This window comes from Gekko japonicus, unplaced genomic scaffold, assembly GCF_001447785.1.
Source record: "Gekko japonicus isolate JY-2015 unplaced genomic scaffold, Gekko_japonicus_V1.1 scaffold255, whole genome shotgun sequence".
NCBI lineage: Eukaryota > Metazoa > Chordata > Lepidosauria > Squamata > Gekkonidae > Gekko > Gekko japonicus.
The window spans coordinates 95497-109819 of NW_015160843.1; the positions used below are offsets into that span (position 1 = coordinate 95497).

A 14323-nucleotide genomic window follows, 5' to 3' on the forward strand; every position below is an offset into this window, starting at 1 on the left:
CGGGCCGGCCGCTGCGGGGCCGCCGGGCTGGCGGCGGGCGCTCCGCCTCGCCGGGGCGGCTGGACCCGCGCAGCGTTGCGGTACGAGATGCTTCCCTTGTAGCTGACGCGGAGCACGGCGCGCTGCTGGATGAGCTTTTCCAGCTCGGCGCGGGTGCGCTCCGGCTCCGGGCCGTGCCGCCGGCGCACCATGCGGCAGATGCGCTCCAGGTCCGGGCGCGCCTTGCGCGAGCGCAGCGAGTCGATGGTGTCCAGGATCCACTCCTGGTAGCGGGGCGCCTCCTGGCCCGGGGGCGGCGGCGGGGGCCCGGCCATAGTGCTGCCGCCTCCCCCGGGGCTTCGCTGCCCCTCTCCGCCGCTCCGCCTTGGCCTCCGCCCTCGCTCGCACGGCGCGAACTGGACCCTCCGCCCGGCAGACGCTGCTGCTGCTGGAAGCGGTGGCGCGCGGGCTGGTCCGGGCAGCGCGAGCTCCTCCCTCCCTTCCCCCAGTCGCACGCGCCGCCGCCTCCACCACCGCCCGAGCGGGACCCGCAGCCGCTTAAGGAGGCGCTGTTGCCTCCCGTAGCCTCCCTACACTTGGCGGCTTAAGGTGGAGCCGGAGAATTCCCTCCGTCCCCTTAGCGGCCGCGCCACAGAGCGTTTTCTGGTCGCCTTCGTCAAAAGCGGCCGTCGGAAAGACACAAGTCTACTCCATTTATAGCAGCAGGAGTTGATTCCGCTGGGAAGTGGGAGAGCAAGTTTGTTTTTTTTCCCCTGCCCGGTATTCTTCTGCGAAGCTTAGCTTTGCTCTCTTGGCTCGGCCCCTTCTTAATCTCAACAAACGGCGGAGCCTCGCTGCTTCGACCCTCCGTCCCCCACACCCCCAACGGAATCAATTCGGCCGCCGGCCCCCGGTTGTTCTCAAAACCACAGCAATGCCCATCTGCCCCTCAGTGCTTGGAGGTGTGCTCGCTCGTTTACACTCCTCTGTTGCCCACAGCAGCAAAATGGGAGCGCTGAAATATGAAAGCCGTGCCGAGCCTCCGTCTAGAGAAAGGACATGGGGGGGGGGGGGGTCTCCTGGCTGCCACTCCTTCAGCTCAGACCACACTTCTCACTACAGGCCTAGGCTACACAGTTAAGGCCACCGACATGGGCAATTACATGGAATAAAGCACTGTTGAATGACTTACTTCCAAGTAAATATAGGCAGGATCAGGCAACACTACTTTTAGTAAGCACAACTGAATTGGCTTCCCTGTGCATGCATATAGTCTGCCCTTCATCCAAGACTGGCCTGTAGCTGTGGCCCACATTTCCCTAGAAATGTAATGAAGAGAGTCCAAGCTTGAAATGGTCTCTTGTTGAGTCTGTTGTATTTCCATTAGTTGCCTGTTTGGCCAAGCCCCAGGTGCACATGATAGGATGAGGCAACAAAACATAATCTGATGTTTATATATGAGAAAGTAAGTAGGATCAGCTGCCACCCCATGAAGGTGCTAGACCTAGAAAAACTAGGGTTCCCTGGAGCAGGGGCCTGAAATCTTACCTGCCTATTATACTTACCTGTTATAAAACCCACTGCTGCTGTTATCTCACATAAAGGGAAACAGCAGCAGAGGTCAGAAATCCCTATATTCTTTCTTTGGAGATTGCACTGACATGAAAAAAACAAAATACAAGAACATTGCGGTTTTTAACTCTTAACACTCAGTCTGAAATCCTGGAATCTCTCAGACGCAGAACAACCAAAAATCAGAATCAAAGCCTAGCAGATTAACTTCTGTCTCTTGGCAATGGCGAGCCTCACAATGAACACAACATACAATCTATCATTCACGAAGCAGCCAGCTTGACTAAGTCAAGTAAAGCCACGTCTTTTCCCATTCCATCACTCCCATCTGCTCAAGGGCCATTCTTGACGAACACCCCTCGACCCTTATTACAGTCTATTCTTCATGGCTAAACTGCCACCAACACTTTGGCATTAATGGCTGACACTACCAGCAATTTTCTTGCTCTGAACACATACCTTCCATAAACACGACTGGTACTACATAAATTATAAAAGTCAGTTTCCAAAATTTGATTATATTCTGACATGATCAAAAGTCAAGATGGAGCTATGCAGATAAAGAGACTAGACTATGTAACTAGAAGCAGGCTTGGTTCTCAGAGAGATCCCCTCCATCACTAGGGCTGTATTGCACCAGTGCTCAGAAAACCACTGTGCTATAACGCATAAGTCCTCCCCACCCCCTCACAACAACAGGCATCAAGCTAGTGCTATTAATGATAATCCTTTTTGTGCTACAGCTAGGAAGAAAAGCAACTCTTTGAACTTAATGGCTACTAACAAGAAAATTCATGGCAGTCTTTGCACTTCTGTTGTGGATAGTTTTAGTGAGTTAGGTAACAATATAAAACTTTGCCCTTTAAACTTCCAAATTTCTGATGCTATGTGAAATCATTATGACAACCTGAGCATAGCACAGGCCACACATCTACACATTGGGGATGGTCCATAATGCAGTTTTCTGTTAAGCTCAAGCAAGTAGATAGTGACACTATAGTCCCAATTCCCACCTTGTAACTAATTCAGACTAATATCAGGTTTGTGTGCCTCTTTAGATTCAGTTACTCTAACGCAGTCACATCAATCTACATTGTACAATACTAAAACAGGGCAAAATTCCACTTTTCTTCATTCGTAAGTTCCCAAGAATGGAACAAATACAAGATATAATAATCATAAGGGTCACAGGCAACAAGGACTCCCATCCATCCCTGTAACTGATGGGAAACAAAGGCACAGGAAGGGGAAGTAATATGCCCATGTTCAGAAGCTGAGTCAGCAACAGGAAGTGGTCAGAAGTGAACTGGCTTCCAGTTCTTTTTCAGCCCTCTCCTTTGGCAACCACCAATAAAGTACGCTATCATTCAGGGTTTTTTTTTTTAAAAAAACACCCCATCTGTATTTATGTCAAACTAAAGCATTTGTGCCCCTGAGGTTTTGTTTTAAAAGACTGCAGCAGAATTTACTACTTGTTTAATATCTAAATTTGGCATTTGAGGCTTTGCCTTAAAACACCAGGCTTGAGGGTCCTGTTTTGTTGGCAAGCATAAAAAGGGTTTCTGGACTTCCTGATTACTAAGCAGTATGGGCCAAGCATAGTTTCTGTCCTGTGTGCAAATTTCAAATCACATGGATACTAACAAAACTTTAGGAATGCTCACTCTAAAAAGAAATGTCTGCAGACTCTCCTAAAACAGTGCTACAGATTGCAGGCCCAGCTTTTAAATCTTGGTAACAGCTAAACGAACAAGGGGACATTAAACAACATGGTTCCTTACCTAGTGTAACAGAGCCAGTCTTAAGCAAAATGTAAAGGGATGAGATGCATAGCAGGCAGTGGGAGCAAGTTCAAGTTTGCATTGCAACCCCAAAGAACATTCTACAGCCTTATAACATCTATATGTAGAAGAGCTTCTGTCACACCTAGGAGCTCTTGTGTGCTGTCACCGCTATACCCAAGTGCAGGACTTGTGACTAGCCTCTTTGGCTATAGCTGTTAGCATACCTGGTTTCATTTGAGTGAACAGATAATGTACATAGTGAGCATGTTTTCTTTTTGAGCAATCCTGTTGAAATCATTGCAGTTGCACTGAGGATTCCAGTTTCCCCCATCTCTCTTGCCCCATGTCAGGCAAAGCCTCCCCTGCTTCATCATAAGATCAAGAATGAAATTGTGTAAGAACAGGGACCAAGCAGGGCATCTGAGCGACCAGCAACATAATAGTTCACAAAGAACTGAAAGAGGCTTTACTTCCCATGGCACATACCCCTTTCTTTTGTTCCACTGCCACCACTGGCCAAATTTTTTTTTGCAGGTTTTTAAAATCATACAAAAACTAGCCATATCAGTTCACCAGAGGCAAAAAGTGGAGTCCCTCTTTGTCTTCAACTCTTTGAAAAATGTTTTCTGTCTTCAGCCTTAGATTGGAACATGAAGATGGCAGCTGTTTTCTCAGAGAAACCTTCCCTTCATGTGAATCAGATAGGCAAACAGCATGCTTCAAACTTTTTGGGTTGCATTCCTTCATAGCCCAGTCCCTGATGTTGGACACTCATAGAACTCAGTCCTATTTACTCTCAAAGAGCCTATTTGCCCACTTATTGCTTGATAACGCCATTTAAGGAGACCTAATTGACTCCTTCTCAAACCTCCCTGAAACTGATCAACTAGGCTGGAATGGCTTCGATTTAAACTTCTAGAGTCAAAGAAAGCTCAATTCAGCCAACAGTTACCTATCTCAAAGGAAGTTACCTCCCAAGTAGTCGAACTAACAAATCTTGCTCTCCCAGCAAACATTTTGACTGATACTCCAGCTCCCAATGCCGTAATAGATTATCTCAGTCATAAAGAAGAACTACTTACTAACCTTTCAATGGACCACTCCATGGATCTAAACTGTACACCATCAGTACCAGGAGTTTACCTAGCAACGGCTATATCTTTTATGATCCTAAAAGGGAGCTGGACAAGATATTCAATGACTGACAACTAAAGTTGCTGTTGTGGAATTTGGGGGGTTGGCACAGCAAACTCTATGACCCAGAATTTTCTGAATTTTTACGTAATTTTGATATGCTTTTCTTGCAGGAAACTTGGCTTCAGGATCCAACTTCCTTAGCTCTTCAGGGTTTTAGGGTATTTACCACTCTGGCTTTTAACATTTGTTCTAAGGGGAGGGGAAGTGGGGGGCCTTGCAATTCTGACTACGATGGATCTAAATCTAGAAATTCAAAATATTGCAACCCCATGCCCTAGCTATATACAGGTTTTATTGATTAAGAGCGAACACTTGGGCACTTTCTTATGCTTCAATGTTTACCTTCTCCTTAAAAGTTCTAAATTGCAAGATAAAGGGAAATTATAGGAGCAATTGTTTACAGCCTTTGAAGACTTAACTTTTCAATATCCAGATTCTGAAATTATTTTCTGTGGAGATTTTAACACCAGGATAGGGCCTGACAATACAGGTACCCAAACAGACACCAATATTTTGGTGGTTGAACAAGCTTCCTTACTAGACCGCTGCTCGATGGATTCAACTATCAATAAGTCTGGTCTAAAATTTTTAGATCTGCTCTCCTCATTTAATTTATATAATTTGCATGGGTCAAAATTTGATAAGTCCAGCAGAGCCTATACATATCTATCTACCTTTTACGGAAGTACAATAGATTGTATCACAGTTTCCTCTGCACTATTAGAGCATGTGAGCTTCTTTGAAGTCAGTGACAATCCTGCGAGCGATCTCTGTCCTTTAAAATTGGTAATCAATTGCAATAACAAAATTCTTTTGACCCCTTCTCTTGAAACTCCTGTGGATGCATCCGTAGGCTTTAGGAGACTTAGGTGGACTGACCAGTTGCATAACACAGTTTCATTAACCCTGAATCCATCCGACAATTCCTCCGCCAATCAGCTACAAATACGATTGAACATTATGAAAAGATAGTTAAACCACTAAACAACAGCTACACCCCAATAATGGTTGGTTTGACCAAGAGTGTAGAGCCTTTAAGAGAAAATTAGCTAAACAAGCAAGGCTCACTCGTCATTATAAGGATGCATTTAGGGTCCAACAGTTAATAGAGCTCAGTACAAATACTTGCTTAAAAGTATGAAAGTGATGCATGCTAGATTTTTATGGAAAGAACTAGCTCAAGCTGTCTTTGAGAGGAAGGATGCTCAGTTCTGGGAACTGGTAACACCAAGTCTAGGTAGACCCCCTCAGCTAGAGGCTCAAATCCCCGGGGAAATCTGGCAAACTCATTTTTCCAAAATCTATGAATCCACACCACCTGCCTGTAAGTTATTAGATGACAGGATGCCCGAGGAAAAGAATGGGAATTCTGTCACAGTTCATCCAGCACTCCCTGAGTGGCCCCCTGTGACAGAAGCCGAAGTACGATCTCGTTTCATCTTTAGCTTCCGGCAAAGTACCAGGAGAGGACTTAATTCCCATTGATCTAATAAAAGCGTTCCCTAATTGGTGGAACCCGATTCTAGCCAAATTATTCTCTCAAATTAACAGCACAGGCACATTTCCTGTAGGATGGAAAACTAGTATAGTAATTCCTATCCACAAAAAAGGGGATAAAACCAACCCAAACAATTATTGTCTCATAAGTCTTTTGGACACGGCATCCAAATTCTATGGAAAGTATCTTTCCCAGAAACTAGAGGATTGGGCTAATGGTAACCACATTCTACATCCCCATCAAGCCGGCTTTAGAAGAGGCCAAAGTACATTGGATCATTGTCAAACGCATTGTCAAATCAGCTGGCTTATACCAACATGAATGGTCCTACTAAAGCCATATGTGTGGTTTTTGTCGATTTGGCCTCAGCTTTCGATTCTATTGATAGGACCCGTTTGTGGGAGAAGCTTGTGAAGACAAATATCAAAGGAGATTATTGTTCCTAATCCGGGAGCTACACACAGATACAGTCGTCAAAATCAAAGTAGGCATTTCGGGTTCTTTAACGAGTGAAATACCTATAGGTAAGGGAGTGAAGCAAGGATGTGTTTTAGCCCCCCTACTTTTTAATGTATATGATATAGCACAGAGACTGTCAGGCCCAGAATTTATTGCACCCTCTTTAGGCTAGCAAAAAATATCAATCTTATTGTATGCTGACAACATGGTACCAAATTCTTTAACAAGAATGGGATTGAAGAAGCTTTTGAACTGTCTAGGCAACTATTGTAAGGAGGAGAAACTTACCATAAATTATGGGGAAACTAAAGTAATGGTTTTCCAAAAGAGGCCAAGAAAGTTCCGATGGAACATACAGGGTGTCCCAATAAAGTAATGCCAATCTTAGAAACACCTGGGTTTATACCTTTATTGAAACCCTTAAATAGGATACCCATATAGAATCTACTAAAGCTTTGGCCCTTAAGACAATGGGAGTTGTAATGAGATTCTGCTACTCCAGGAGATGTTTTCTTATAGACCCAGCACTGAAATTTTTTGTTAGTAAAGTAATTTCTCAGTTACAGTATGGCATCAAGATATGGGGATGGAAAGATAATTTACTCTTCAAGTTAGAGACACTTCAAAACCTATTTATGAGACGTATCCTGGCACTTCCAAAAGGAACACTGGCTGCCCTGTTACGAGCTGAACTGGGACTTCCATCAGTGAGGGTTCGAGCCCACTTGATGATTTTAAAATTCTGGGGGGAAAATCCAACTAAAAAGTCCAGATGCATTCAGTAAACTTAGTTACCATCTACTGAATGACAAAGATAAAGCTCACCCTGAATTTTCTAATTATATCATTACTAGATAACACTGTTCCAGATGACCTGCTACAACATACAGGGAACAATACTAACCTACGCGAATGGATGTTTAGAGAGGATGCACTAATAGAGAGGATGCACTTTGATCTCCCAATCAAGGTTTGCTCCGTGGTTTAAAATAATTAAAAAGGATCATTCCAGAGCCTCTTATTTAAACAACATAACCTCGTATAATCTCAGGAGGTTCCTTACCTCAGTGAGTTTTCAAATTATGCCTTCGGAGATGCTAGCTGGTCGCTATAAGAAAACCCCAGTAGACCAACGTATCTGCATATGTGGGCAGTCAGTGGAAGACCTTCCCCATTATATTCTGGCCTGTCATTTATACATAGAACCCAGGGCCAAATTTTTAGCAAAGATACTGACAGCCCTATACCTCCTGTCTGATTATGATAAGATGGCCTTTATGCTCTCAGATGAGGACCCCTTCATCTCTTCAAAACTGGCTCTCTTTGCCTTGGCCGTGAGAAAAATTAGAGCAAAGAAATCAAATAGTACCATCGCAACTGAGTATTCTTAAAAGGTCTTATCGGATTTAAATATTATAAGCTGAGGTAGTTTTAACAGGTTTTATACGTTTTATAGAGGTTGAATTTTTATCATATATTATGCACAAACTCTCTGAGAGTATTTGATATTGTGAAGGCCATATACAATAAAATTATTCTGATTCTGATATTTGCCCATGCTTTCCAGTGTACATGAGTTTAGCCCCTATAGTTCAACCCAACTACAGTAAAACTAACATTTACGTTGTATGAAAGAAGTCTGGAGCAGTAAGACTGACATCCTATCCTCCTGCAGAGTGCTGGAGGTTGGACTAGATGACCTGCAAAGTCCCTTCCAACTCTAACATTCTATGATTCTATGATTCCTAGCAAGCTAGTGCCACATGAACCAGTTAAGTATTCAATGGTACTTTTTTGAGAGGTCTTAAAAAGAATAACACGGTTTGAGTCAAAATTTGAGAAGCCTAGCAAAAACAAAAGTATAAGAAATAAAATATTAGCTATAGTTGCTGTATATCTTGTTGGAAAGCTGGAATCTGCTGTTTTTGACCACAGATGCTAAACGTGGATGTTCAGATATTCTGTGATGTAGCAATACAGACTGTCTATGGCTTTAAAGGGCTTGAACATCCCTGGTTTTAAATCAATTTGTCTTGTCTGCCAACATTCAAAGGCTTGGTGGATGGATGGACAATATTTTGTGCATTATCTGAATTTACTCAACGCCTTAATAGATAATCTATTACCTAGATAACATGTCAAAGCATTTATTTCCTATGCAGGCAAAAGAGGGTGGTAATTTGCAATAAGCATGGTAGGAGCTTTCCAGGGACATCAACACACTATTCTCCATGAAACATATTAGCAAACACACATACCTAGAGAATCTGGCAATTCTGCAAGGCTAATACAAACCAACAAGAGATTCTCAGTGCTACAGCCACTTTACAACCAGCCCCTAATCTTTTTAATAGGTGCACTGAATGCCCATCCCCCGAAAAATGCAACAAAACCCTCAAAATATTGGGATTTAATAGTGATTAGCAATGAAAAATACTTCCAATTGAAATACTTTCAGTTAGAGGAACTGAATCTAAGGATCAGAAGACAACATCCTAACCTATACACATTATAGTATATCTATCAATTTACAGATTTTAGGCAAGATATCCCATCCCAGGTAGGCTGTGCCAACGTTCATCATGTTAATATAATCATGGGAGTGGACAAATGTCCTCCTAGGAATCAAATCCCATAGCTCATCATCCAGTGTAATTCTTTAGCATCTCCCATTCAAATGTGTTCAGGAGTCCAACTGCCCCTTTGTTCTCCTCCCCACCACTCTGCTCATTTTAACCCATCCTTCAGGAAGTGAATGGAACTTTTTTTTTAAACAAAACTTTATTGGTAATAGTTTCAAATATGTTTACAACAAAGCACACTGTTAAAGAGAAAGTAGGGATTGTTTTGAACAAGTTTTGTTGGATTACATAGAAGTGTTTGTTTTTTCCTCCCGAGGTAGGGAGGAAGTGAGGATTTAGCTCCCCTTCTCCCCATCCCAGCATAGAGGGGCTGATGAGCTTCTCGGTGGGAAGAAGATGATGAGTAGAAGGGACAAGTAAAGCTTGTCTGCTCCTGACAGCGCTTCTGTATGTGTGATATAATTCATCTACCAATCTAAAGAAGCCTACTCTGCTCCCCAGGCATGAAAAGAACAGAAGAAAACTAAACTGGTGAGTACAGAGAGTGTGTGTTTGGGGTGAGATAGGTGAAAGACAGAACACAAAGAGGCATTGCTTTGGAAAGAGGGAGAGGCAGAGAAGTCAGAACAAAGCAATGGAGGAAACGAGTTGTCCTCCATCTGCACTCGGAGCTCCCAGCACATTCATGTCTCTCAGAGGGAAGACTCTAAACAGATTCTAACTCTCATTCCAATTGGACATCTCCTTTGACAGCATCACACTGGCTTGCCCAGAGTAGATGGGTCTTTCTGACACTTTGTTCCTAAAGCTCCTTTACGCCACGGCTAGGACAACTACTCACCCCGTCATTTGAAAATGAACAACAGAGCAGCTGGATGGAGCGTTCCCCTCCCCCAAGAACTGGAGTAACGGAGTTTCTATCAATAGACTGGATTATCCTTGTATTACTGAACAGAGACTGGTGTCTGGGTTGAGCAGCCTGGACCGTATGTGCCCTATGCAGTTCACCTGCAACTCTCCAGCCTTGCCCCATATCCTGACTGTTATCAAGAGGGACAAACCCACTCAGAATTGAAGACTAATGGTGGCAATGAGCTAGATATTCTTTGATGTTCAGACAGGATGGTCTAGATCCTGCTTCTTTCTTCTCATTCAGACAGATGCTGCAGGAGTTGCCAGATGCAGTGGAGCTGATCTGGGAAGCATTTGGCATGGGGGAGGGAGAAGAGAAGGGAAGGGAAGCACATTTAGGACAAAAATCCGACGAAGTTCCATTTTACTATTCCTGGACTGCCTATCAACCAATCACTGCCCCTCTCTTGCAGGTATGATTATTTATGTCCCCTTTCCCTAAAACAGGGTCCAAAGATCAGAAATAAAGTGTTTCTATCCAACAGAAGAAATCCTTCATGCTAAAACTCAGTTGTTTAACAGAGTTGAAATTCCTGCGGAATTTAAGCATATAAAAGTCCCTCCCTAAATTGTTAAAAACCTTTTTTTTTTTTTAAGCCAGTCTTTAAAGTTAATAAAAGGAGCTTGGAAAAAAATAATATTGATAAAATGACAGGGTCATCCCACAAAGGAGGTGACAGGGTTGGGCCATTAACCCATTTAGTGCCAGTCTGAACACCAAAGTGCTATGTGGTTGTGTTTACTTTCTCTCCCCTCCTTCCCTGAAACTCTTACAATGCCCTATGAAACAAACTTTTATAGTTGGTGATGAATGGCAAAATATCCCCTTTCCCTAAAAAAATTATATAAAGCCACCAATAAACTAGGGACTGTCTGATTAGGGTTTGTGTATGGACACAAGTCAGTGTGAGGGAGGAAGGGAATTTGTTTAAAACTTGCCTGAGAGTGGCTGGGAGCCACCTTCTAGCTTGTGGTGGGAGGCAGGTGGATAGCACTCAGGACTACTGCCTTTTCCACAGCTTTAAAATGAACTCCCCATTTCACTTTTCTGCCCAAACAGATCCAGATGAACCCCAACAGCCTCCCACCTCTTAAAAGTAACACATAGGCAAGGAACTCTGGCCCTCGGGGCTGATCAAATTCAGCCCTTCCTTTTCCTGGGCACACAAAGCAAGTGGCCTGCAAAGGGGGCTGGCCCTAAAACTCTGAAAACTCCTTGGCGCACTTCTCAGTGATGGACACCCGAATCTCCTCCTCCTCATAGTCATCAAAGTTACTTGTGTCTCCAGCTCCTTTGCACTTTGGTATAAAGGGAGCTTCCACCTGCAGAAGGAAGGAGACAATGGGAAGAGTCATTATGGGTTACATCTTCATGGGTTTATGAATCATTTGCTGTGAAAACTAGGCTCCAGTCATTAAGGTAAGCCCTTTATTTTTTTAAAAAACAGGGGGTATAGACATATGGATGTTAATCTAACCAACACTGAGAGCAAAACAACTCCACATAAAGCATCTCAGAATCCTAACAACGTTGACTAATGCAGCCAAATTCGCAGAGATGGCCAGCAACAACTACAGTTTATGGTAGGTAAATGGAACCCTGCATGTTCAAAGGCAACACACACTGAGTGGAAGATGCTGATGATGACATGAAAAAAGCTGTTTTTGGGCATTCACAGGCATTTCATTTGTAGCTACTGGAAACATGATGTTGGAACAGATGGAGATTTCAGTCTGCTCCATAAGCTACTTCTTGTATTCTTAAACTTCTTCAAAAGTGAAGCTGTTACCAGCACAGATTCTGCAGGGCGTTACCTGGATTCCTGGCCCTTCTTACAAATAACTGATAATCAGAGCTGCTGAAGGAGGGAGAGGCACAACAAAGCGTACAAATTTCCCCAGGCCCAGCTTATTCTGTGAGACTGAGAAGCTATGTTGTTCTATATGACTGCCTTGCAAAAGTTCCAATTGAATGCTTATGTTGGTGCACTTATGTACTGAAAGCACTAGGGGGCGGTGCAGCAACAGCTATTGCGCATGGCAGGCAAGAGAGGGGACTAGTACAGCTTCTGGTTTCCATTTTTGAGGCGAATGTAGCAAATACTTGTTTTGCTGAGCGAGGCTCATCCCGTTCCAGCCCATCAGCACTGGAAGGAGAGAGGACCAGCCAGCCAAATTCACAGCCACCACCAGGGAACAGAATCCTAAAGCAAGGCAGATCTCTCCGTCTTCTTCTCAGTACTTTCTGGATAGAATGCCTGGAGCAACATCAGTAGTCCAGCCCACTATTAGCAATTTGGTGAGTCGAGTTTCCCCTCCTCCTTAAGCACTACCAGGATGCATATGCTTGCTAGGAATGGTCCACAACTCTTTCACTGCCTCCTGCTTTTTGAATTACTATAACAGATGTCTGTTAACCAAGTTGTCCAGATAAAGTGCCAGGTAACACAGTTTTTTACTGTAATTACAGAATTAGAAGAGTATGTTCTGGGGAAAAGGTGGTATCTTTTTAATGGAAACTTTATTGAGATTGGGGAGGAGGAAAACAGGTTCTGATGCAATTGGCTGAAACAAGCAAAACTTTAATCATCATCTTGAGTTGTATGAGAAAACTCTCTCTTCTATTTTACATGTAAAACACAAGCAAGATGAGATCTTATATTGGATCCATTTTTGTAGGTGAAATATTATGCAGTGTTTGGAACTTTTCATCAGAATCTGCCTTCTGCCAAGAATTTATTGAAATATGTATATCCTGCCTTTCCTTGTGTGTAGGTCAAAATCATGCATGTGGTTAACAAAAATACAGTCATGCATAGCATGCTTCATCCACTTTACAACTCTCCTCCCACCAGCATTCTGTAGAATCTGAAATAACCTAATATGGAGAAAGCAGACTGGACTTTGGTGTGAATGGGAAAGCAGCTGCATATCTGCCCTTGTACATAGCCCAAATAAAATTAAGAGGAAAGGGTAAGGACAGGCTGCAGTGACAAGGGAAAGGTGCTCTGCACATGATTTGGATCATTTTATTACTACAACTCCGATGGATACCTTGGTCTCATCAAATTCCCTTATGAATGAGTCACTGCTGTCCTTTTGTCTTGTCACCAACTTGTTCCCTTTTCCTATCTTGCCTCTGCCATTCCTTGGGGACAAGTTATAATCAAGCATCTTGCATGTGTGCATCTGATTCTGAAAGGAAACCCAAATGTGCAAGGAGGAGGCAGCCTAGAGATAATCTTCAGAATCACATATCATTTATCTATTGCAACTGCATTCCTGGGAAGCACTTCTCCCCGACAGAGAAGCAACTTTTATGTAGGAAAATGTTGGATATATGGTTCAAAAAGCCAGTGCTTGCTTGGTGTGTGTAGTACTGCTAAACCCCAACAGGTGAATTTGGTATTACATTTTTAGGAATATAACAGAATTAACCTTTGCTTTGGAAGAAAGCCTGTGGGCAACGACAACAAGCCATTTTTGCCTGTCTCCTCCTGCTCACGCTTACCTTCCGCTGGTAGATGGCAATCCAGTCGGTGGTAGAAAACCATTTGTGGTTCTTGATGTCGTTGACTCCATTTTTCAGGTTGCCATAGCGTTTGGTAAGGTCCACCTGGAGCAAATTACGCAACAGGTCCTTCAGGTCTGAGCTGAAGTGAGATGGGAAGCGAACCTGAGGGGACAGTGGGAGAAGTCAAGAAACAATCTTTCCGCTCTCTGAAAGAAATCTGACAGTCACAAGAGGAAAGAAGAAAGGGCTATTGTTCCACAGGCAGGGATAATATTCCAGGCTTGTTGTCAAGTGCATCTTACGGATTCCCTAGAATCACAATTTTATTTTTACAAGGGCTTCCAGTTCTCACAGATGCAGAAATAGAAAGATTACGATGGCATTTTAAAAATATTCCAAGGAAAAAAAGGTAAGCAAACGTTTCAGTGACCACAAAAAGACACACCTTCCTTTTCTAAAGCTTGTCCCTATCTCTCCAAGGTCTCAACTTACAACCTATCAATATATCCCATGAGTTCCACTTCCCACCCACTCCACCTCCACTATCTTGCTGTGTTAATTCAAAGTCCCTAACAGAGCAGACGAGGTTCTGCTAACAAGTGTTAATATGCTAATACCTATTCTATTATGCTGAACACCCTCTAACACAAATAAAATGTAATTGATTTATCAGATCAAATAATTAAGCATTTGTATAATACATGTGTCTGGTGTAAATGACAGTGCACCCGGTGAACTTTGGAGGTTGGCGTTTCCATTTCCTGAATTTGAGTTTTGCTGTGCAGTGAATCAAGCTGTAAAATAATGTTGGGAAAATCTGTGGACT

The 14323-nt window shown here is 43.2% G+C and overlaps 2 protein-coding genes across 3 annotated transcripts in view; both read right to left on the reverse strand.

Moving 5' to 3' along the window:
• The window catches only part of LOC107117483 (atherin-like), a 6889-nt gene extending 6390 nt beyond the window's left edge, over positions 1-499 (reverse strand). The window contains exon 1 of the mRNA XM_015419612.1: positions 6-499. Coding sequence (XP_015275098.1) covers positions 6-314 — 309 coding nt within the window. The 5' untranslated portion in view covers positions 315-499. The remainder of the gene's footprint in view (positions 1-5) is intronic.
• Positions 500-10534: 10035 nt separating this feature from the next.
• The window catches only part of LOC107117579 (cAMP-dependent protein kinase catalytic subunit alpha), a 90150-nt gene continuing 86361 nt past the window's right edge, over positions 10535-14323 (reverse strand). For both annotated transcript variants that reach the window (XM_015419725.1, XM_015419732.1), the window contains 2 exons: positions 13495-13659; positions 10535-11306 (listed from right to left, as the gene is read on the reverse strand). In XM_015419725.1, the coding sequence (XP_015275211.1) occupies positions 11181-11306; positions 13495-13659 (291 nt within the window). In that variant the 3' untranslated portion in view covers positions 10535-11180. The remainder of the gene's footprint in view (positions 11307-13494; positions 13660-14323) is intronic.